The sequence below is a fragment of the Ceratotherium simum genome, chromosome 28 (genome assembly GCF_057802395.1).
Source record: "Ceratotherium simum simum isolate JZ-2026a chromosome 28, ASM5780239v1, whole genome shotgun sequence".
Classification (NCBI taxonomy): domain Eukaryota; kingdom Metazoa; phylum Chordata; class Mammalia; order Perissodactyla; family Rhinocerotidae; genus Ceratotherium; species Ceratotherium simum.
Window position 1 is genome coordinate 15,227,061 of NC_141927.1, and position 23,572 is coordinate 15,250,632.

Below are 23,572 nucleotides of genomic sequence, written 5' to 3' on the forward strand. Positions count from 1 at the left end.
CTTAGAATTAGGGCATTCAAGACTCTCTTGGTTTTGCCAGATGTCAAGGCAGTACATGATATTAATTTTAGGCCTTATACCTCACTGTGGTTGCCTGGGACTCCATCCTCCAGTTCTTCAGGCCAGTATGTCTGCAAGTTTCTAAGTTCAAGTCATCCTACATGACTGGGTACTACAGGTCAAAAGACATAAAAATAGGAAACTCTTGAAGTGACATTTCATTCTTGCAAGTGTTGACTTCCCTCCAGAATTTGCCTTCTTTTGCTTGCTCTCTAGTACCTTTTGGTATTTTTTTAATATTTTATCCAGAATTTATAGTTGTTATTTGTGGGAGGGAGGGTGATCTGATAGGAACTATCTGGCCATTATCAGAAGGAGAACTCTCCAAGTTTATTCTACTCTTTGGATGTAAGCAGTTTAACTAAATAGGTGAAGAAATTACCAGATAAGATTTATTGATTATAACAGGAATTGGTGTGGAGTCTTTGGAATGATAATACATGAGAATATTAACTCATAGCTAAAATTAATAACTATAGTGCTCATAAAAAATTGTTACACAAAATACTTACATTTTGATTTAGTACAAATTTTGATTCCACACAAATAATTTGGTCAAACTTGTGTTGGACTCAGAACTCATCAGAAAAAAATACTTATTTTACATACTGTTAAATTATGTATGGGGGAAATAAACAAAAGCTATTATTTGACAATGTGGTCCCATATTTCTTCTTAAATATGCACCATCTTCCATAAACCTTGATTGACTCCTACCAATTTTAATCTTTTATTCTGCCTTGCTTCTGTATTTATTGGTAATTTCCTTTTATTTATACTTATGCCTGTAAGCATTTTCCCAACACTCTATATGTGTTCTTTCCCTATAGAGACTATAAACATCTCCTGGACATGGACCAAAGATTTGACTTAGTTTAAATCCACACATAGCAGATACTTACATACGTTGATTACTCTTTTTTCAGTGAATCCTATCAAGACTCAGATGGACAAACTAGATTTTAAATTTCTTCAGTACTTTGTATATGATTGTTTCCTTTAGTGCCCCAGAAGTACTCACAGGATTCACTTTTTTTTTTTTTTTTTGTGAGGAAGATCAGCCCTGAGCTAACATCCATGCTAATCCTCCTCTTTTTGCTGAGGAAGACTGGCTCTGAGCTAACATCTATTGCCAATCCTCCTCCTTTTTTTTTTCCCAAAGCCCCAGTAGATAGTTGTATGTCATAGTTGCACATCCTTCTAGTTGCTGTATGTGGGACACGGCCTCAGCATGGCCGGAGAAGCGGGGTGTTGGTGCGCGCCTGGGATCCGAACCCGGGCCGCCAGTAGCGGAGTGCGTGCACTTAACCGCTAAGCCACGGGGCCGGCCCATACTCACAGGATTCAATAGCAGGTTATACACATGGTGAAGATTTATTACAGCTGTCGACGCAAATAATCCATAATCAATCTATAAATCAAAATTGGGGTGAGTTTGTTATGAGCCTGATCTGAGGACTAGCCCAGGGCCTTCCTTCCCCAATGAAGGAAGGGCACCAAAGAAGTGGGGTGTACAGAGTGGTTATATACCATCTCAGAACAAAGAGCATACATCACATGTGACAGGAATGTCCCTTTTACAATTGTCACGAGACGCGTAGCTGGCACAGCAGATCGGTGGTCAGCAGGTCAGTGGTCACAAGGTGAGCACAGCAGGTTGATAATTAATCCTTAGTTTCCAGGAAGAGATGCTTATCCTTAAAGAAATGATGATATGGGGGGAAGCTACATCCCTATCTTTACGGGCATCATTCTTGTCTTTGGTACATAGTAAATATTAAAAGCAGATGTACAATGCATGCTCAACAGGCCAGGTCAGGCCCTTTTGGAAAAACAACGTCAGGCCGAATTAGTTTTACACCATATGGCTTCTTCGTATACTCAAATACATCCTATTGTTTTTCATGTATTTATCACAGCAAAGGATAAAGAGCAAAAGCAACAGGAAAAAGATGCATTGGTGAGGTCCACAGAGGTTCAGCATAGGCTTGCAATGTCTTTTGTCTAAGCTACACAGGAATTCTCTCTCTCTCTCTAGCAGCAAACTACAGGCATGCATGAAATGTCTCTGCCCATGTAAGCCCATTTGAGTCTCAGGGTCCAAGACTTTTATGGGGGGCTCTTAATGTACACACAGTCTGCTATGCAGTCAGCCATGGCAACTGAAACTCAGGACCCCAACAATAAAACCAGGTGCACGTTTGTGCAAAGCAACCCGACAAGCCAGTATGGCATGATCCATTGCTCCAGGGGTATATAACAAAATCACCATCACTAACATAAAGCACACTGCAAAGGCCAAATTCCCAGGGTTCCCAAGGGTCAATCATGGTTTCCTTGGAGACATGCAAGGAATAAGCAAGCAGAGCTGCACATTAACTTTTTCTGCACAAGAGTCTGTATATCCTGGCTATCACTATTACCAATTCCTGGCTTACTAACAGAAATAATACAAAGCTAATTAAGTCCTGCCATGTGGGAAGATATTTTTAAGATCACTATATCTCTAAATCATTTCCTCTAGTGTCTCTGCTCTTCCCAACACATTCCCAACCTCCAATTTCTATTGTTGGCTGTTCTTTACAAACAAGCAGGTTACACATAGGAAGCAGTGTTTATGCTGTTTGTAAGAGGAGGTCTAAGATTGACAGAGCCCAAAGATGTACCCTGCTTTGCCTCCTGGATTTTCTATTTCACCTAGCCTTGCCACAATTTACTTGTGGCCCAAGCCAAAACCCTAGATGACTTCTCTTCTCCTCCATCCCCTAAATATAGTCACTAAACCCCGTTGATATTACCTCCTAGAAATTTCCTGAATCTGTCTTCTTCTTTCCATATGACCTCATTTCCCTGTTAATTGCTCCTTTCTTGTTTTTCTTCCCTTCTCCCCACGGGGCATTATTCATTACAGCAGAGTTGCCACTCCCATTCTTTCCTAGAAAACAACACACCATATACTGAAGAATAATTTGCTGAAAAAGATCTCTTAAATGAGGTATTGTAACCACTCAGGTCACTATGTTTAATTGTTTTCTTGTGTGTTATACATCTGCTAATATCTATTTTATTGCAAAATAAACTAATTTCTATCCCAAATTGAAAAATATGTCCAGTGGGATGGAATCAATTTCTTGGAGTTCTCTGAGCCATGCAACAGAAATAATAATAGCTGCTTTCGGTACCTCATCCCCTCTGTGCTTATGCTATCTGGGCTCTTCTCCCAATCTTCTTCCTTTCTCAACTGCTGTGTTCAGATTCCTCTTCATTAGACATTTCTGCTAAATTTCAAACCTATAGAGAAGACCACAGCTTAATAAGAGACTTCAGGGAAGGACTCCTTCCTGGATAGACATATTTCATAGGTCCCCTCTGAGGTTGCAGGCAGAAGTTATACATGGCATTAACACATAACATCAACTTAAATATGAATTTCCAAACACCTGATTCATAAAAATGACAAAAACTATTCCACCTTAATCTAAAATACTCAAGTGAGATCACACAAAAATTAAGAAAGCTCTTAAGTTGAGGACTATACTGAATGAGAAAAAGGTTACATAGAACTTCTCCCAAACTACTAAAAAACTTCATAAAAAATGTGTTTATGACCCAAAACTGGCTAGGTTAGTTCCTAAACTGGGAAGTCTTCAAAAGCTTCAAATTTACCAAGTGTAGTATTTCTTGGTTTTAATTTTTTGTAATAATATATGTGCAATTAGGATGCTAGTATGCAACGTACAGACATTACTAACAACAGTAGTAGAAAATTTCTCATAAAAGTGAACTAAATCTAAATATTTCGTGTATCTACTTATGTGCTCCTTTCCTAGTAGGCAGTATACATATGCATTTTTTTTATTCCAGGATGTTCAGAAAGCTTTTTTACTTCTTTTATATCTAAAAATAAAGTTTAAATTTTGTTAAAGTAATACATGTATCAAAAAAAATCAAATGTGTACAATGATTATTTGTGAACTAAGTCTCCCTCCAACTCCAGAACCCAGGACCTAAATCAGAGGCAACTACTGTCAGCAGATATCACTGGATTATTCTTCCAGGAATATTTTACCTGAACACAAAAAGTTAGGGGTATTCCAAAGATAACATCACGTAAGAAAGTCACTAGGCTCTTTTGAAATTATTTTTGAATCAACATGCCAATTTTCAAAGATTAGGTTAGACAGGCTATTAGTCCAACCTTGTATCACAACTGCATTTTTTGTTATGCATAAAAGTATCACAAGTAGTTTCCATACATATAATTTATATACCACGGCCCCTAAATTTTAATTCTGATGTTGTACCACCACCAGTCATGGCTCAAATAATCACGCCTTTCTCTGATTCTTCTATTTTCCCGTAACAGAAAGCTCCTTGGCCTCTAATACTTTTCGTACAAATTTTTCCCTGTATCTTTTATATCTTTGTTTTCTTCTCTCTCTAATTGTAGTACTTACTTAGCCAGATACCAGAAGAAAATATTTCTATTGTCACTTCAGGCACTTCTTCCGTCTTCTCCCTGAAGATGTCATTTCTGTGACCAAAGGATATTATGCTAAAGTATCTGGAATGTACACCACAGTTAGAAGCAGCAAGAGAAACTACACCTAGGCTGCAGTTAGACAATGAGGAACACAACCTATGTCTTCTCAAGCAGACAAAGCAATTGACGGCAGTCTAGAAAAGGAAAGAAAATCAGATAAACTATTTGTATTAAACAAATATTTTCATTTTCAAAGCTTGGGTCTCTTTATTTTATAGAACTGGCACATTTAAAATTACTTGAAGCAGCAAAATAAGGTTGAAACACAATTTCCCAGAAATACATATACTGTATAAAGTGAGATATACTGGTTTTCATATATCAAAGAGTCGGAGAACCTCAATTTATGGAAATAAATTAGATAAGCAATTAAAAAAAATCCGTCAGTCTCAGAAGATAAATCAATATTCACCAAAATGCTGGATTAAATTAACCATGTCAAGAGCAATTAATGTAACAATAGCTCCAATAAGGCCTCATTAAATAATCAATTAGAATCATTTAAAAAGAACAAAATGTTTAGCAAAAAGCTCCTGGCCCGTAACATTAGTTTTATGTTTAATTTTTTTTTTCCCCCTAAAGCCCCAGTAGATAGTTGTACATCACAGCTGCACATCCTTCTAGTCGCTGTATGTGGGACGCCACCTCAGCATGGCGGGAGAAGTGGTGCGTCGGTGCGCACCAGGGATCCAGGCCCTGGCAGCCAGCAGCGGAGCGCGTGCACTTAACCACTAAGCCAAGGGGCCGGCCCTAGTTTTATGTTTAAAAGACCATGCTTATTTCAGCTAGCACTGAAGTCATAAGGCATTTGCCATTGAAAATAAATGTCTAAAGGATACATGGTTTCTAGTACTTTTGATTTTGTGATTATTTTGAATATTATTGTTCAGGAAATTCTAATTTTCCTTAGGAGGTCATTTTGTTAAATTTGCTGCAAGACTTTTCAGAAAAAGTAATTCATAATATCTCCAGTTCTTAATTTTTTTTTTCCCTATGGGGACTTTTCTCCTTTCCAATGATTAACAGCCAGAAAATAAGATTAACTAATATTTGTTTTACTCTTAAGTTTTATTTCATGAATTGGTGTGTGATCCTGGGCAAGTTACTTAACTTCTCTGGTTCCCCACATTATCACTTGTTAAAAGAAGTCGGTCGAGGGCCTGCCCGGTAGTGTAGTGGTTAAGTTCACGCACTCCACTTCAGCAGTCCGGGGTTCGTAGTTTCAGATCCCGGGCTTGGACCTACACACCACTCATTAAGCCATGCTGTGGCAGGGACCCACATACAAAATAGAGGAAGACTGGCACAGATGTTAGCTCAGGGACAATCTTCCTCAAGCAAAAAGAGGAAGACTGACAACAGATGTTAGCTCAGGGCCAACCTTCCTTGCCAAAAAAAAAAAGTTGGCCTAGAGGTGATCTGTAAGAAGGATCCTCAACTTCTTTCCCATCCCTACAGACATGATGGTTATGAGAAATCACCATCAGCAGCAGTGGCTCACCCAGCTACTCAGTGAGGCTGCCTGTTGCCTGCTCTCTCCCTTTGGGGAAATCATTGATCTAAGATTATTTTTAGCTATAAAAAGTCTATGACTCTATAGTCATCATGAGATTAAAAATAACCATCTGAAATTATGCAAACTTGAAATGCACTTTTTCTTTTGCTTCATGTAGCCTCTATTTATTGAGCACTGTGCAGGGCTCTGATACAACAGACATGGTTCCTGAATAATATGTTTTTGTGAGTTTTTTATTTAAAAAAACCATACAATTTAAAGAAAGGGTGAAGTCTACGCTATCATGACTTTTCAATACATTCCCTCCCTACCACTTTTCTTTGTCCATTTGATGAATTAATAGGAAAATCTCTACAACAAATTAAGAGTAGCATCTGACAGGCATCTCACCAAACATTAATCTCAAGCTTTCAAAGAAGGTAAGAGATCAAAACTTCAGTTTACACATGGTTTGGCTACTCCAAGATTCTAGGCTATTGTTGGGTTTATTGATTACCTGCAAAAACACTTGAGGGTAAGACAGCTCGCTAAGATAAAGGGGCATCTACAAGGACAGAATGTGTCGGCATCTCTTTGATCACACTTAACGGATCTAGCTATTACATTTTATTTGCATAGGTTGAACAATTAATATCTACAACATCAACTATTTAATTTTGGACAAATTTTTAAGTTTCACCAGCAAAATTAAACCAGTATTTAATTTTGAACATATAGTATAAATCTCTCTTCCCTAAATTTTAAACCCTTTCCCCTGCTTTTAGGAAACATAATTGTATAATTTAAACTCCTTCAGTACTGTGACCTAGTTCCCCCTCTTGATGTTATAAACGGCTCATGTAACTATGGTAACCATCCAGGGAAAACTGAATGTTTTTCTGGTCAGCAATATGCAAAGTATACCATATGTGTTATTTTTTCTCTTTGGGATAACTAAAGTGGATAATATGTGTTTGCTTTTCTTCTTGGTTATGAGAATGATATATTATACTGAATTTTCTCTTGACTACAGTCCTAGTCATTCACCGTCTCTCCATTAAAATGTTTTAGGATCATCTTTCACTGTCAGTAGTCATTCTAAATGCTGAACAGTACTATAATCCATAGTAGGATGTACTGTATACACCAATTTTAAATCTGTGCTGTCTACCTCATAAACTAAATGTCCAGGATCACATTGCTCAGATTTCTAACATTCCACCTCGAGAATCTGGTATTTTCTTAACTTTGTTCTTTAGTCCTAGCCAAAGTGTTTCTTTAAAGCAAAAAACTAAAATGGAATTACATCTTGGGGGTATACTTAGATACTGAGTAGAGTTATCTCCAGTTTGTAGTGATTTTTATATATCTTCTTTTTAGTTCTATTTTTTGTTTTTTTCTACAATTAGTGTATATTCCTTATGCAATAAAGAAATTAAAAATGCTTTAAATAGGGCTCAGTGGAGATGCAGACTGTATTTTTTTAGTCGCCTATTGTACTAATGAACTGATTTAAAGTTTTAGGTTTTTTCAGTACAATTTAAAATGCTTCACTGGACCTTCTAGAACAAATTATACTTAAATTAATAAAAACTCCTAGATTTTTAAGGATTTATTTGCATTAGGTACAATTACATTTCTACAACTGGTGACCTCTTAATACGAAGATTTTGTTTAAAGTGACTTTCTTGAATTTCCCTATAGTTTTAACAGTGTTTTCTGGCCATCCAAATATCTGCCTTAGGAAAACATTGCTATCTGCTTCACTGAATTAAATAGGGAATTAACTGCCTCTTACTGGTTTAGAAAACACCTCACTAACCAAATGCAAATTGTGGAACTTGTCTGGATCCTGTTGAATAAACCAAGTGTAAAAAGGTATTAATGAGACAATATGGAAATTTGAATTGCCTAATATTAAGTGATACTAAGATAATTTTTTGATAGGATAATGGTATTGTGGATATGTTTTAAAAAATTATCTCTTATCTGTTCATATTTAACATATTTATAGATAAAAGGATAATCTAGCAAGGGTAAGGGAGTGTGGAGGGTTATAGATGAAATAATATTGCCCATATAGTATTGATAAATGTTCAAGCTGGGTGAATGGTATATTAGGATTTATTGTACTATTACCTCTACTTTTGTGTGTGTTTGAAAATTTCCATAATAAAAAGTTTTAAAAAATATTTAAAAGTAGAAAAAACGATTTCAAATTTAATTGGCCTGACTCAGAGCAGTAGCTGAATTTTCTCAGGAGGGATCTTTAGGAATCCTGCAGAACTACTTGCTAGTTTGTTCTTAACCTGAGTTTGAAGTTATTGCTCTCCCCTCTCACAGTATAAGGGTACCAGACAAAGGTTTAGAGGCATAAATATTTCCTACCCGGGACTTTTTAAAGTAACTGACTTAGAAATTAAAGGCAATCCCAGATACTTCTTCTAATTTGGGGGTGTCAGTTACTTATCTTTTTTAGGGTTCCTTTATGGTAAAAAATACAATGAAGAGCAAATAAGATGCCTTTTTGCTTTATTCACAGGATTAAATATCACCAATTAACTTCTATGTTGCAGAGAATTGGGGACTTTTAAATACTGCATTTAGCAGAGTAAAGGAACCCAATTTGAAAAGGCCCCAAATTTCCAGTTAAGTGATTACTGAAGAAAAGGACATGATAAACAATCAAGGTCAAGTGTTGAGTTTGAAGGCGCTGGCCCCCCGGCCTAGTGGTTAAGTTCACTTAGGCAGCCTGGGTTCAGATCCCCATTGCGGACCTATACCACTCATCAGCAATGCTGTGGCGGTGACCCACATACAAAAAGAGTTGAATTTGGGGAATATGGTGATTTTTTTTCCTAAGTACTCTCCCTACGCAGTTTGCTTTCACAAGTATGGCAGGAATAAGTCTTTGACTTACTTTTATAAATTAATACAGCAAGAAAAGCCCATGTCTGAAATAATTCACACACACACGACTATTAAAGTGTTCTTTATCAGTTTAGACCAACACAAGCCGAAAAATCATTATTTGTATTTTTTGCTTCCTTTCTGCCTATTCAACACAATTATAAAAGGTGAAAATAATGCTATAAAAGGTTTCTGTTTGTACTCATCCTTCCTTCCTCTCTTCTTGCTCTAGGTTCCTGGAGAGAGTACTCTAGGTATTCTGCATCACAGCCTTTTCTCACTTCTAGTGTTTAACCGCGTCAGACCTGCCTGCAGATCACTTCTCAGGCTGAATAAAACCCATAGGTGCATTCAGTGTCTGACCTGAATCAACAAATAACAAGGCATCTTGTATTATTTTGGGCCTTCAATAAAGACAAGCTGATGCAAATCTATGAGTAAACAAAAATAGTAGGGTTCAGGTAAAAAGCAATAAAATTCAATTCTGAACAGTGTGACTGGTTTTTGATAAGACCTGGCTGCTTAATCTGAAAGATATAAAGAACGACAATAAAATCCCTAGGCGGTTCTCAGAAATACAATACACGGCACTGCCTGGGTTGACTTAATATTCAAGCGGTCAAAACCTCAGTGTCACAGAATAACAACCCAAGACAATCTCCGCGTCCTGTGCAACATTTTTTTTTTTTGTTCCCAAAACGTGTAATTTCCTAAAGTGCTTTGTTTGGGTTTGAAATGTAAAATTTCCTCTAGCTCAAGGTCTAGATTTCTCTTGCACGTCAATGGTCACTTACTATTAACAGCTGTTTCAAAAGTGCTCTAAATGGGTCACCCTACAGGTGTACCACCGCTGCACACAAACTGGACATGAGGAAATCCCAATTTATCATCTACACACCTTTTCTTTTTAACTGAAAGGTACTGCTCACAATCGCGTCTGCTTACATAGGCACTCTCTAAAATTTTCCGTGTATTCGTTCTATTTACTCCCATTTCTTTCAAAAACACACGTTATTATAAACACTGAGAGTCCACCTGGAATTAAAATGAGCTCTTCTGCTTGGCATTTCATTTAACACTACACAGAACTTAAACCCTGGCCGTGGTAGCGCAGGTAAGGCCATGGCCTGATTCCTGATGACGTTTCTACTCGGGTCTCCAAGACCTTCTTCCTCCAGGCGCCCGTGTTTTTTAGACTTGGGGTAAAAAGAGATGGAAAGGTGGTGGTAAGCCGCCGGTAAACCCTCGTCGACCTTTAATGCTTAAACGTTCTGATCCCGGGAAAAGACATTTTTTAAAACATCCTCTGTTGGACAAACACGTTTCCGGGGCGGACTGCCTGAACTGACCCTGGACTGCTGAAGGGCCGGAGGTGAACAGAACCTGCACGGCCCTTCGGCGCCCGAGACCCCGGCGCCTGCGGAAGGGCGGAAGCGCGCTGAAGCCGGGAAGGAGATTTAAAAGGCGGGCTGACTAAAGGAAAAGGAAAACGCAGGGAGCCCGTGGGAGCACCGCCTACCTCCGCGATCGGCCCCCCGGTGCTTCGTGAGCCCGAAGGCCGCGGCGGGAGGAAGGACCCGGCCTGAGGGCAGCGCCCAGGCGGCAGCCGGCTAGCCGGGGCGGACCGGCGGGAACCTGGCCGCCGCGCATGCCGGGAGCGCGCCCGCTGCACGCTGGGAGTCGTAGTTCCCGCAGGCCTCCCTCCGAGCGATAGCGAAAGGCGGCCGCCTGCTGCTCCTTTTAAGGCTCGCGAGAGGCCGCGCCAGATCCACCTCATGGGTAAAACGTCAGTAACACCGGGCCGAGGGAGCTGCGCCGAGTTCCCCCTCCCTGTGGGAAGGACGGAAGGGAGGAATCCGCCACCTGCCCTCTCAAGTCCCATTCAGTCAATGAGCAAAGAGGCGGGCTCGGCAGTGCTTCCTCTTTAAGGGGGGGCGGGGCGCAGCCTGCCGTTTGGCCGCCCTCCGCCCCCACCCCTCGGGCCGAGAGTTGACAGACCAATCGCCCGGGTGGCGGAGGGAAGGCGGGAGAATGCGAACCCTTCGGTAGGGCGGTAGGGGCGGGCCCCCGGCCTTATTAGGAGTGCGTCCTGCGCAGGCGCAGAGGCGGCCGCAGGCGGAGGGGCGGGGGCAGTCCAGTGAGAGACTCTCCGACAAGCACGGAGGGTGATTGGGAGGAAAGGGGGCAGCGAGGGGCTTGTCATGGGGATCCGAGCTGCGCGGCGGCACTGGTAGCATCTGGGGACTCCGAGGGGGACAGGAAGTGTCAGCGCCCAGGACCCCGGCGGCGGCTCCGCCGGGGGATCCCCGCTACTCCAGCCCTGGGGAGGGAGGGGAAAAAGGAGGGAGCCCTGATCTCGCCCCGCCCCTGGGCTTGTTCCCGCGGGGGCGGGGAGTGAGGGCTTTTTTTGGGGGGAGTGGAGATCGGGGGACTCGGCTGTGCCTTCTCGAGCGGCTGCCGGTGTCCCCGCGGCGCCGGGCCGCCGAGCAGAGGAGCCGCGGCGGCCGCGGCTGGTGCATGTGTGGCCGCTGGATGCGGAGGCGGCGGCGGCGGCGGCGCGGAGCAGCAGCGGCGGCGGCGGCAGGATGTTAGGGCAGCAGCAGCAGCAACTCTACTCGTCGGCCGCGCTCCTGACCGGGGAGCGGAGCCGGCTGCTCACCTGCTACGTGCAGGACTACCTCGAGTGCGTGGAGTCGCTGCCCCACGACATGCAGAGGAACGTGTCCGTGCTGCGGGAGCTGGACAACAAATATCAAGGTGGGGGGCCGCGGGGCTGCGGTGCGGGGCTCCCCCCGGCTCGGATCCGGAGCCTGCCCGGGGTGGTGGCACTTTCCATTTCTCCCGTGACAGTCTTCCCGGGCGCACACAGGAGGTCTGGGGTGTGGGACGGGGCAGGGGGACTGGAGCTCGGCTTCGCGGCCCTCCCTTCCTTCGCGGCAGTCGGCCAGGACTTCGGCGGGGTCTCCAGGGTGGGAGTGGGGGCCGCTCGTCAGCCCCCGCTGCAGAGCCGGCGGCTGCAGCTCGGGTGGAGGGGAATCAGCCATTTTAAGCAGCATTTGTGCCGGCGCTCGCCTGCCCCGCGCCGCAGAGCCTCCTGCCCCGGCGAGGAGCGTGCAGTCGGGCGCGGGGCTGGAAAGAGTGAGCGGCCGGCCAGGCCAGGCTCTCCCCACCCCGCTCCGGCCCCCACCCGCTGAGAGCAGATGCATTGGAACGTGCGGGGGGGAGGGGGCGAGAGGGCCGCGAAGGCGGATCCGGGCAGGTCCCTCCCTCCGCTGCCGGCTCCCGGCTCCCGGCGCCCGGCTCGGGAGTAGGGAGTCCGTTCCCCTCTCCCGCCCCAGGCAAAGTTCCGGGCCGCAGCCCTTTCCCAGCTCCTTCAGCCGGGTGGTTCAAAGGGGAGGGGTCCCCGCGGGGAGAGGAAGAGGGGGGTGTGTGTGTGGCGGGGAGGGCCCCCGGCCCTGGGGGCGGGACCTGTGGCGTGACGTAACGTGGGCGGGGCGCGGACGCGTGCGCTCCCGCCCGCCTGGAAAATGGCTGGTGTCAGGAAGGCTCGGGCGGAGCTATCTGGTGGGGAGGGTTCGGAGCCCTAGGTGACGTTCCTTCGTCCCCAGCTCAGTCAGCGTTGGGGGTTGGGACACGTTTGTTGTGATTTTTCGACTCCTTCCCAACCACTCAATCACGACGAGGACACAGTCCGCTCCGGGGACCGGCGCTGACCCTGGCCCCGCGTAGGTTCCGGTCTTTGCGTCACTTCCGGGCCCCAGGAGGAAGTAGGTGGTTGACTGGGCAACCGCCTGGCGTCCCTTAACCCCTGGGTCCCTCCTCAGACAAGTTTAAGTGTTGAGGCAAAAACCGCTGTTTGTGGGCAGACCCGAGAAGCTAGGATAGGGAATCGACCTTTCTTACAGAGTATCGTTTATCATCCACTGTTGACCTTTCGCCTGCTCCTGGGAGGGGAGAAGTTTAAATGGGGAGCCGTTTTGCGTTTAATTATCCTGAATCAAGGAACAGACCTTGGACATGATGTGAAAACAGCCCTGTGGACTTGAAGGAGATAACTTCTTGGACACAGTCTCTGTTTTTCTAGATGTGTCACTAATGTTATGATTTAGTCTCAAAGGAACCCCTTCTGGGGTGACATTTTCTGGCCTGCAGCATGTTAGAACATTTAAATGTCTCTATGCTTTCGAACCTATAGTTCATTTCTGCCTTCTGAACCCATATGATTGATAGGATAGGATCTCTCTTACCGGGGAAGAGAATTAATACTGATTACTTACTGTGTGTCAATTGTTGTGCCAGGTCCAGAACATTCTCATTTAATGCTCGCGATAACCCCATGAAGTAAACATTCATTTTACAGATAAATTAAAATTTACAAGGAGTTTAAATAACTTGTCCAATTAATTAGGTGGGGAATATTTGACCTTACAGCCTGGCTACTTCAGGTGCACATTCTTGTTTTTAAACTATTTTAACTTTTTTGTTTTTTTTAAATAAAAGCCCTCTAAAGGTGTTTTCTACAGACACGGAGCACGTACATGAATTGTAACCTAAAAATGATAGGTATGTGCTTAAGAATTGTATATTGAACATTTTTAGTTTTTCAAATAATAATACCTCTGAAGTTTGTGAAGCTTGCAGGCTTTCGCGTTTCTTTTAAGACACATATTTGCCTTCGTGGAAGCTAGTTTCTTTCCTTTGTTTTGGGGATCGACAATTTGTTACAGGGAAATCTGCCATCTTGACCATCTAGAATTGTCACACGAGAAACAGTATAAGGCCTTAAAAGATTGAGAGATGATAAAAAATCTCACCTCCATTAAGATTGTGGTTAGTTTCAAGATTAATATAAAAACAACGGTCTAGTTTTCACTCCATGCACATGTTTACTAATCTCGTTTTATGTTTTTAAGTTTGAAGTTTACTTTTCACAGTTTTATGTTTATTAGCTTTATATACTTGTGCATTCTTGGTTCAGATTTCATATGTTTTTTATTTCTTTGCTATTGAGTATTTTCTGTTTTTGGATCTAATAGTTAGCAATATTTAGTGATATAAATTATATAGACAGTCAAAGAAATTTTTCTCCTATCTGAGACACTTTCAGAAATTGCTGAAGAGCCTGAAAAGTAACCTTAAAATTTTTTAAAAATAGAGAAATGAAGAAAAGAATTTCACAATTGAATGAAGTATTTATTATGGGATATGGTTATTAGAGAATTTCAGTTTTTCTCCCACTATTCGTGTTCATAATTTCTTGAGTAAATAACCTTTGAACTAAAATTTAATACTTAATTTCAAGTGCCTTCCATGCATCTTAGTAGAAAGTGCTTTAATGGTGGAACCAGACATAGAGATCTAGCAGAGTAGAAGTCTGGGGTTGTTACCTCTGGAGCTTCATTTTGTTCACATTTAGAGTGATGGCTCCCTCATAGGGTTGCTGTGGGGATTAAATGAGAAAATCTTTTTCACATAGAAGGGGCTCAGTAAGTGTTAGTTTACTCTCTTGTTTCACTACATAATTAAGGTGTCTTAAAAATGTGAATTTTATGTGTATGGTGATGAATGGTAATTAGTCTTTGGTGAACATGATGTAATCTACACAGAAATCGAAATATAGTGGTGTACACCTGAAATTTATATAATGTTATAAATCAGTGTTACCTCAATAAAATAAATAAGTAAAACAAAAAAAATGTGAATTTTTACTTCACGTATAGTATTAATATGCTGGTGTGATATAATTAGCTTCTAACTCCTGATTATTAGATACAGAATATTCGAAATAAGATTTATCTTTATTTATTTATTTTTGCTGAGGAAGATTCGCCTTGAGCCAACCTCTGTGCCAGTCTTCCTCTATTTTGTATGTGGGTTGCTGCCACAGCATGGCTATGGATGAGTGGGTGGTGTAGGCCCCGGCCCAGGATCCGAATCTGTGAACCCAGCTGCCGAAACAGAGCAAGCTGAACTTAACCGCTATGCCACTGAGCTGGTCCCGATTTATCTTTATTTATTTTTTTTGTGGGAGAGATCAGCCCTGAGCTAACATCCGTGCTAATCCTCCTCTTTTTGCTGAGGAAAACCAGCTCTGAGCTAACGTCTATTGCCAATCCTCTTCCTTTTCTTCTTCCCCAAAGCCCCAGTAGATAGTTGTATGTCATAGTTGTACATCCTTCGAGTTGCTGTATGTGGGATGCAGCCTCAGCACGGCCGGAGAAGCGGTGCATCGGTGCGCGCCCGAGATTCAAACCCGAGCCGCCAGTAGCAGAACGCACGCACTTAACTGCTAAGCCACAGGGCCGGCCTATCTTTATTTTTTTAACCCTCAAGTTTTGTGTGTCTGAGGGGAAAATATATAATTTCCTTATTTTTCCTGGAGGAAAATTGGGTTCTTGAGAAATCCACTTACCTACCTAGCTGGGCAAATGGGCTCAATACGAACTTTGTTTAAAATTACACTCTGCAGGTATGACTGCCCTCAAATGTGTGGTGGCACTTTGTCATGTATCTTAGGTTAAATAGTTGTTCATCAAGTGGGTGTACCTATAATTTCCAGGGAGGAGCTAATTCCTAAGAGTTGTGTTGAATACTTGCTTTGTGTTACCTTACTTGCAGACAGTGCCAATGTATGTATTTTACTTGTCTAACGTTTCAGTTCTTATCATTGGAGTAATAATATTGGAAGATAAAACAATGGTATGCCGTGTGGTGTGATAAATTAGAGTTCATTTTTGTTTCTCCACCTTTAGTAAGAACTCTTTCAGATAGCATTATATCTCTTAAAGAAATAGAATAGATTCAAATCAAAAACTAATCTTATGTAAATTTTTGGTGACATCTGGAACTATATTTTCAGATTTTTGTATACCTTCTAGTGACTCAGCCATTTTTAGTTGATTTAAATGTGTCTCACATGCTATACAATACCTAAATCAGCAGTTCAAAAAGCTTAGAACCAACTGCTGAGTTATCTACAAAAGCACAGTGATCCAGTGCTGACTTTACTGTAATTTTGTTAGTAGCCAGTTGATGCCAGAACCTGGACCTAAACCTACTCTGAAAATAGTTTGCTTTTCAGAATCTCCCATGTGATAAAATAAAGAACTATTAACGCTAATATTACGGGAAGCTAGGAATTACTTGTGTCTGCTTTGTTTAAGAATGTCCAGAGATGTGATATGAAAGTGAAGGTATAGTGTCTCCCTGGAGTCATGTAGCAAGTCGTTGATTGAACTGTAAATTCTGTAAACACACTTGAACAGTAATCTATAGCCTAGTCCTGGAACCTCTTTAAGTTTTACAGCTGGAGTCCAGCATGTAAATTTTAGATACAGGGTTGTTTTGAGGTTCAAATGAAGTATAGGCGATGTGGTGCTAGATAAATTCTAAAGTGATATACGGTGTTCTTGCCCATGTAAAATAGTTTTGATTATTAATTAGCCACACATCTCTTAGCCTTCTTTTGAAAAATTTATTTTGTTTTTTATTTTTAAATAGATGATGGTGGATATCAAATGAGTGGTGTGTAGGTCTGCGCCTGGGATTCGAACTCGTAAACCCTGGGCCGCCAAAGGGGAGCATGCAAACTTAACCGCTACGCCACCGGGCCAGCTCCTCTTATCCTTTTTAATATAGATTAATGAGTATTAGAGAGTTTTGTGGTTTTTATTTATTTATTTATAAATATACTTTCATATTGGATGACATATGGTCTTGGTATGGGAAATAATATTTTTTAACATATACATACTATAGAGGAGTGTAGTTTTGTTTTTTTTTTAATTTTTTATTTATTTATTTTTCCCCCAAAGCCCCAGTAGATAGTTGTATGTCATAGTGGCACATCCTTCTAGTTGCTGTATGTGGGACGTGGCCTCAGCATGGCCGGAGAAGCAGTGCGTCGGTGCGCGCCCGGGATCCGAACCCGGGCCGCCAGCAGCGGAGTGTGCGCATTTAACCGCTAAGCCACGTGGCCGGCCCCTAGAGGAGTGTAGTTTTATAGTTTGAGTTTGTTCTGACTTTTCCAATTCTGTGGAAGATAACTAACTTGAAAAATGTTATATGTGCTAATGCACAATAATGTTGATTTTTCTTTTCCTTTTTTAGAAACATTAAAGGAAATTGATGATGTCTATGAAAAATATAAGAAAGAAGATGATTCAAACCAGAAAAAACGCCTACAGCAGCATCTCCAGAGAGCATTAATCAATAGTCAAGAATTGGGAGATGAAAAAATTCAAATTGTCACACAAATGCTCGAATTGGTGGAAAATCGGGCAAGACAAATGGAATTACATTCACAGTGTTTTCAAGATCCTGCTGAAAGTGAACGAGGCTCAGATAAAGCAAAGATGGATTCCAGCCAACCAGAAAGATCTTCAAGAAGACCCCGCAGACAGCGAACCAGTGAAAGCCGTGATTTGTGTCACATGACGAATGGGATTGAAGACTGTGATGATCAGCCACCTAAAGAAAAGAAATCCAAGTCAGCCAAGAAAAAGAAACGCTCCAAGGCCAAGCAGGAGAGGGAAGCTTCCCCTGTGGAGTTTGCAATAGATCCCAATGAACCTACATACTGTCTATGTAACCAAGTGTCTTACGGGGAAATGATCGGATGTGACAATGAACAGTGTCCCATTGAATGGTTTCACTTTTCATGTGTTTCACTTACCTATAAACCAAAGGGCAAGTGGTATTGCCCAAAGTGTAGGGGAGATAATGAGAAAACAATGGACAAAAGTACTGAAAAGACAAAAAAGGATAGAAGATCGAGGTAGTACAGGCCATCCACATTTTAAAGGTTTATTTGTCTTTTATATAATTCTTTCAGAATTTACTTTCAGAAAATGTTTTAGGGTAAATGCATAAGACTATGCAATAATTTTTAATCATTAGTATTAATGGTGTATTAAAAGTTGTTGTACTTTGTCTGTGACCTTTTCTGCACTGAATTACCAAATATTTTAAACCAGGTAGTCTTTAGATCACCTGAAGAAAGGAGCAGGGAAGAGGGAGGGGGTGGTGTGAACATTATAAAAACTTCACAAACCATGCCTATTTCAATTTCACTGAAAACTGCAATGCTATTTTTGGGTAAACACCAAAGTTTTGCTAGCATTTTAGTTCTACGTGCTTAAAAAAAAATTTAGATATAGTTGGAGTTCTCTGTAAGCATTCAAATTATCTTGGGTAATTTAAAATATGAACACTATACCATTTAGAGCTTCTTTCTCCCTAGCCCCATTTATACATATATTTGTTAATCTCTAGTCTTCCAAGAAGTTGAGGAACTAGAGATAAGAATAATTTGGGATTCCATGTGGAATAATGTGCTCTTATTAGAGTATTTGCTGCTGTATTTTCCTTAGTAGCATTTTGATACACTGTCAGTAGCCCATTTGTAAATGCCTTGCTGCTGCTTCATAGATAGATTGAAGCTAGTGCTTAATAGGAGAGTTGTGTTTTGTTTAGTTTTAACTGGGACAGGTAGGAGTAGTTGGAATACCAAAAACACCGCCATTGGCTTATATTGACAAAATTTGGGTTGTGTAGTATCATGGTTCAAGGTTAAGCAATTTAAAAAATGCATCTGATTTAATAATATTTTCCACATGACCCACTCCTGGGCTGCCTAGCCATGGGCCTATCAGTGGGAAAGGGCATATACTAGTCTTTAAATATTGCCTTTTTGTCAAACAGTAGTTTAAATAGTTTTGCTAGTGGCTGTAGTTCATTTCTGTCCCAATCAGTGATTATATATTATTTTAAGTAATAGTGTATTTACTTTCTTAACTTTCTGGTGTTGGTGCTGTTTGATGTTTTCACGTTTAATGAACTAATTTCATTATAACAATGCAATTAATAATGTATTTGTAAACTGAATTTTCCAAGATTCTAATATTTTAAGGGTAAGCATCTTGATGGATATATGTCCATATATTCAGAGAATTTTTTGGTTTTGGGGAGGGGGCAGCAGATTGACTAGTCCTTTAAATCTATGTGTAACATACTTTTTATGCCTCATTTCTTCCTAATCTGATGATCTTGATTCTTTTTGATTAACGTGAAAAATCCTGTCTGTTGGTTTGGAAAAAAAAATTGTTTTTTTCTCTTCTAGCACTCCTGTGTGACTTTCAGGCATGTTATTTCACCTCATCCAGGTGTCAGGTTACTCATCTGTAATGTGAGGTTGGCTTAATGATCTCTGAGGTTCTTTTGAAATCTGTATTATTTGCACTATAGTGAGGATTTTAATAATCAAATGACTTGTTTTTCTCTCTCATTAATTTTGTCCTTTATTCTGAGGTATGAAGACAGTTAAAAGGTGAGCTTAGGGACAGGTAAATGCACAGTATTTGATTAGCTTCTGTCCTAAGGATATTTTGATTGATGACTGGAACCAGTTGGTTATATTACTTCTTGAGTGAGAAATATTAGACAGCATGATTAAGAATTTACTTTACTGTAACTTAGTCGAGTTGTAAAGAAATCCTTTTCTCTCTTGAGAATATAGCATTGTGTCTTAGTGATTACAACCTTATTACCAGGATAGAGTTATTTACCAGACACCATTAAAAATACCGGTATGTGCAAAGCCCCCAAAAGCTTTCAGATGTGACTTAGATAGAAGTCAACACTTTTCCCTACATAAGTTTGCTTCAGCATATGGGGAAAAGAATAAACTTCGTAGTAGAAGTACCCAAATTTGGATTAAGCTTGATAGGAAAACAAATGTGGAAAATCCTGGAAGATGTGCTCTTTAAGACCTAACGTTGGAAACAGTTTTATTTTTATGAATTTCTTTTTGTTTTCTATACCACAGAGGAAATAGAAGTTTTACGTTTGCTAACACTATGACTGGGATTTCTTTTTTTAAGTATTATGGATTTCATATACTATATACCAATGGTTCCCAAATTTATCTCACGTTGGAATTACCTCAAGAGCTTCAAAATATGCAGATACCTGTTTCCCACCCCCAGCAATTGTGATCTAATTCATTTGGAATGCAGCTTAAGCATTAGAATTTTTAAAAGATCCCCAGGCGATTCTAATATACAGAAAAGTTTTAGAATCACTGCCACATTATGAAAATTCGAACTTATTGAAAACTGTGGGTGGGTTCTCTACATCCAGATCAGTGTGACTCTGAAACACATTAAGTGCTGATACATACATGAGAGTTGGTCCCGTGCCCCCAACAGTTCCACCAACACGGCTTGAAGACTCAATACTTGAGTAGCTTCTTGTGTGCTAGGCACTGTTCTAAGCAGTGGTGGTTTAAAAAGAAGAAAAATCCCTGCTTGTGGACCCTACATTCTAGTGCAGGAGTCAGATATATATAATGTCAGGTAACTGTGTTAGATGCTAACAGGAAAGGAAAGCAGAGTAAGGAGACAGAAAATGCACGGAAACGGAGGTGAGTCTTAATCATGGTGATTAAAGAAGGTCTTTCTAAGGAAGTGATCTTTGAGCTGAGACCAGAAGGAAATAAGAAAGTGAGGCAGGCAAAGATTTAGGGGAGGGAGGAGTAGAACAAGTTTGTCAATTTGACTAGAGCATTTGACACAGTGTGGGAGGGGCTAGAAAATGGCTCTTGGAAGCCATGGTAGAAAACTTGGGAAGGGTTTATATTCTTTCAAGATTGCTCTGGATGCTGCGTGCAAATTTTATTGTAGGGAGCCTTGGTGAAAATAGGGAGATTGAGGAGACTCTTCCAGAAGTCTTTGCCCCCAAAATATTGGTGGCTTATACTAGGGGGGTAGCAGTGGAAGTGGTGGTGAATGATAGGATTCTCGCTGTGTTTTAAAGATACTGCCAATAGGAGGACTTTGGCCCAGGAGTTGGAAGGCAAAGAGATGAGAAGGATGACTCTTAGATTTCTGGCTTGAGGGAAAAAATCAGGATTTCTGTTTACACTTAGGTGTGAGATGCCTGATAGATTTCTAGTGGGATCCAGCATGGAGGTGGGGGGCTGAAGGTGGGGGAGGGTTCAGGAGATAAACATTTGGGAGTTACCCTATGAATGGAGTTTAAAGTCATGTGGTGGAAAGCACACAGGTAAATAGATCATTGCTTCAGTGCTTCTCAGATTTTAATATGCATGTGAGTCACCTGATTGTGTTAACATGCAGATTCTGATTCAGTAGGTCTGCTATGGGGCCTGAGATGCCACATTTCTAGCAAGCTCCTCAGTGATCCTGATCCTGCGGGTTCAGGGACCCACGTTTTGAGGAGCAACCATGTAGATCCAGAAGAGGGAGGGCCGGGCCTTGGTGGTACTCCATTTAAAAGGAGGCGGAGCCAGCAATGGAAACTTCCAAGATCTCTCAGTGTAATAAACCAGGAAAAATGTGACACACCAAAAACAAAAGTGAAGAAAAGAAGGGATTGCTCACTCATTCAAGTGCTGTTCAAGTGAGATGAAGACTGCAAATTAACCATTAGAGTGGGGGCGGGGTGTTCAATTTAACAGGCTGCAAGTTTTGAGGATGAAGGACTGTTTGGAGTGGATTGGAAGCAGAAGGAGATTGAAGTAGAGTCAACAACTATGGACAACTCAAGTTTTGATGAAAAGGGAAACAGAAATGGGATGTAGCTGACAGGTGAGCTAAGGGAGGACTTTAACTTTTAAGGAGATAAAGTGGCATGATTATATGCTGATTGGAATATTCCATCAGGAGGGGACAGATGAATGCTGTAGGGACAAGTGGATTATTGCAGGAGTGAAATCTGAATAGGCAGCAAGAAGAGAGAGCTGGGACTCGTGAGGGATTAGTCTCAAGGAGGCACAGGGACAGTTCCTGTTCATGTGTCAAAAGGGAAGGCAGTTATTTTTACTCATTCAAGTGTTTATTGCGCACCTATTATTTACGAGGCACTGTTTTAGGTACTGATAATAAAGCAGTGACCAAAACAAGACAAAAGTCTGTAACCTAGTGGTGCTTCGGTTCTGGAGTGAATGGGTGTAGATGCAGATAGCTCGCTAAATTTGGCATTGGGGAAATGAGATCATTCTCTTCTAATAGCTTCCACTCTCCCGTTGAAGGGCTGAGACGGGGAAGGATGTTGGCAGTCTGTGGGAGTCAGTGAGAGGTGTGTGTGAACTCCTCCTGGGAAGAGTGGGACAGTGAATGGACTAGGAAGGCCAGTCAGAACTGGGGGTCAGCTGGAGTCTTGGGTCCTAACTTCAGATGGGCTGCTAACTCATTCTGTTCCCTGGATGCAGGCGTGAAAAAAGAGATATACAAAATAAAAATTTCAAAATCTCTTCACACTAAGCTAGAAAAATTGCAGCTTCCCCGCCCTTTTTATATACACAGTAGGTGGCTTCCTCTGAGGGAGCTGTTCGCTATCCCCCCACCTGAAATGGAGAGGAGCCGTATTCAAGGAGCAGATGGCATAAATGGGCTAGACAGCTCTTTAGCCCTTCTTGAATGAAGTCCTTAGAGTTTGATGTCATTCAAAATCTATTTTAAGGGAAGTATAAGTTATCTTGGAATTACCTTTACTACATTACCTAAACTCTATACATCAGTTAGAGAAGCCAAAACTCATCATATCCTAAATGTGGGAGCAGCCTTCTGGACCATGATGCCAGAGATGTCGACTTCTCTGTGATCTCAGATCACTTGTCCTCCTTGGCCTGTAGTTTGCTCGGCTGTAAAACAAGTGATTTAAGATATTGTGATCCTAAAAATGTGGTTATTGTTCGTGTCCCTTAACATTAGTCAGAGGAAAGAGTTCTGCTGGTCACAGAATTACTATTTGGGTAGTTTATAAAATAACTTTTGATTCATGTATGTGATAACTAGACTTTAAAGCCGAGTTTTCTAAACTTCGGACACTGGAATGATCTTGATGGATTTTTATCATTTCCACATACCATTCTAAATTTATATTTAAAAGTATTATTTATTCAATACTTTTCTTAAAAACAACTCACTTTTTTTAAAAAGGAAAATGTCAATATTTTTAAAAGGAAGCATATCACTTTGGTAAATGGCAAATTTGTGTCCTTTCTGTGAATAGATTACCTTAAAACATAATGAAAACAAAGCAGTGTTATTAAATTCCAGCTATGTAGTATTGCCTGTGAAAACTGAGACCAAAGTCTACCCTCCGAATTTATTAAAAGGTGTGATTAGTAAATCATGTTAGGTGAGAGTAAAAAACACATAAACACCACATTGAGTCTTTCTGCATGATGTGATTGAAAGGATTTAAAGAGAATTTTGAGCACTACCTCACCATCCTACTCTGGGAAACACTTTAAGCAAGAGAAGGTTAAACACTGCAGTTTCTTGACTATCAGTATAAAACAGAAATATTAACATGTCTTTATTTAAAGGCGTTTATGTAGCTACACGCAGATAGAATGTGCCTCTTAGTATAGGGTTTCTGTAAACGCCCTAAGGTATTGACCAGCATTCTCTGGATCAGCATTAGAGTAACTGACATTATCCTGACTCCACAGGTGTTTCTAGTCTTGTCTGTTTTCTAATCTCAGGATAAAAAACCAGCTATACCAACTCCACTCTTTGGGAGTTGAGAGACATTTC

The 23,572-nt window shown here is 41.1% G+C and overlaps 1 protein-coding gene and 1 pseudogene across 4 annotated transcripts; one reads left to right on the top strand and one right to left on the bottom strand.

The window, feature by feature from the left end:
* Positions 1–618: 618 nt before the first annotated feature.
* Positions 619–11,245, bottom strand: LOC147913326 (uncharacterized; annotated as a pseudogene). Its single transcript, XR_015548817.1, has 3 exons — positions 10,528–11,245; positions 4,518–4,737; positions 619–3,351 (listed from the first exon to the last, which is right to left on the bottom strand). The product of XR_015548817.1 is annotated as an uncharacterized LOC147913326 (transcript).
* A 66-nt stretch (positions 11,246–11,311) lies between these two features.
* ING2 (inhibitor of growth family member 2) lies at positions 11,312–19,862 on the top strand. Of its 3 annotated transcripts, none has more exons than XM_087418332.1 (3): positions 11,635–11,765; positions 13,509–13,571; positions 17,118–19,862. In XM_087418332.1, the coding sequence occupies exons 2-3, from the start codon at positions 13,547–13,549 to the stop codon at positions 17,786–17,788; spliced, it is 696 nt and encodes a 231-aa protein (XP_087274458.1). In that variant the 5' UTR covers positions 11,635–11,765; positions 13,509–13,546; the 3' UTR covers positions 17,789–19,862. The 3 variants fall into 3 exon arrangements, with proteins under 3 accessions (XP_004428786.1, XP_087274458.1, XP_087274459.1); XM_087418333.1 differs by lacking the exon at positions 11,635–11,765 and adding an exon at positions 12,553–12,733; XM_004428729.3 differs by lacking the exon at positions 13,509–13,571 and having other exon boundaries at positions 11,312–11,765.
* Positions 19,863–23,572: the final 3,710 nt, after the last annotated feature.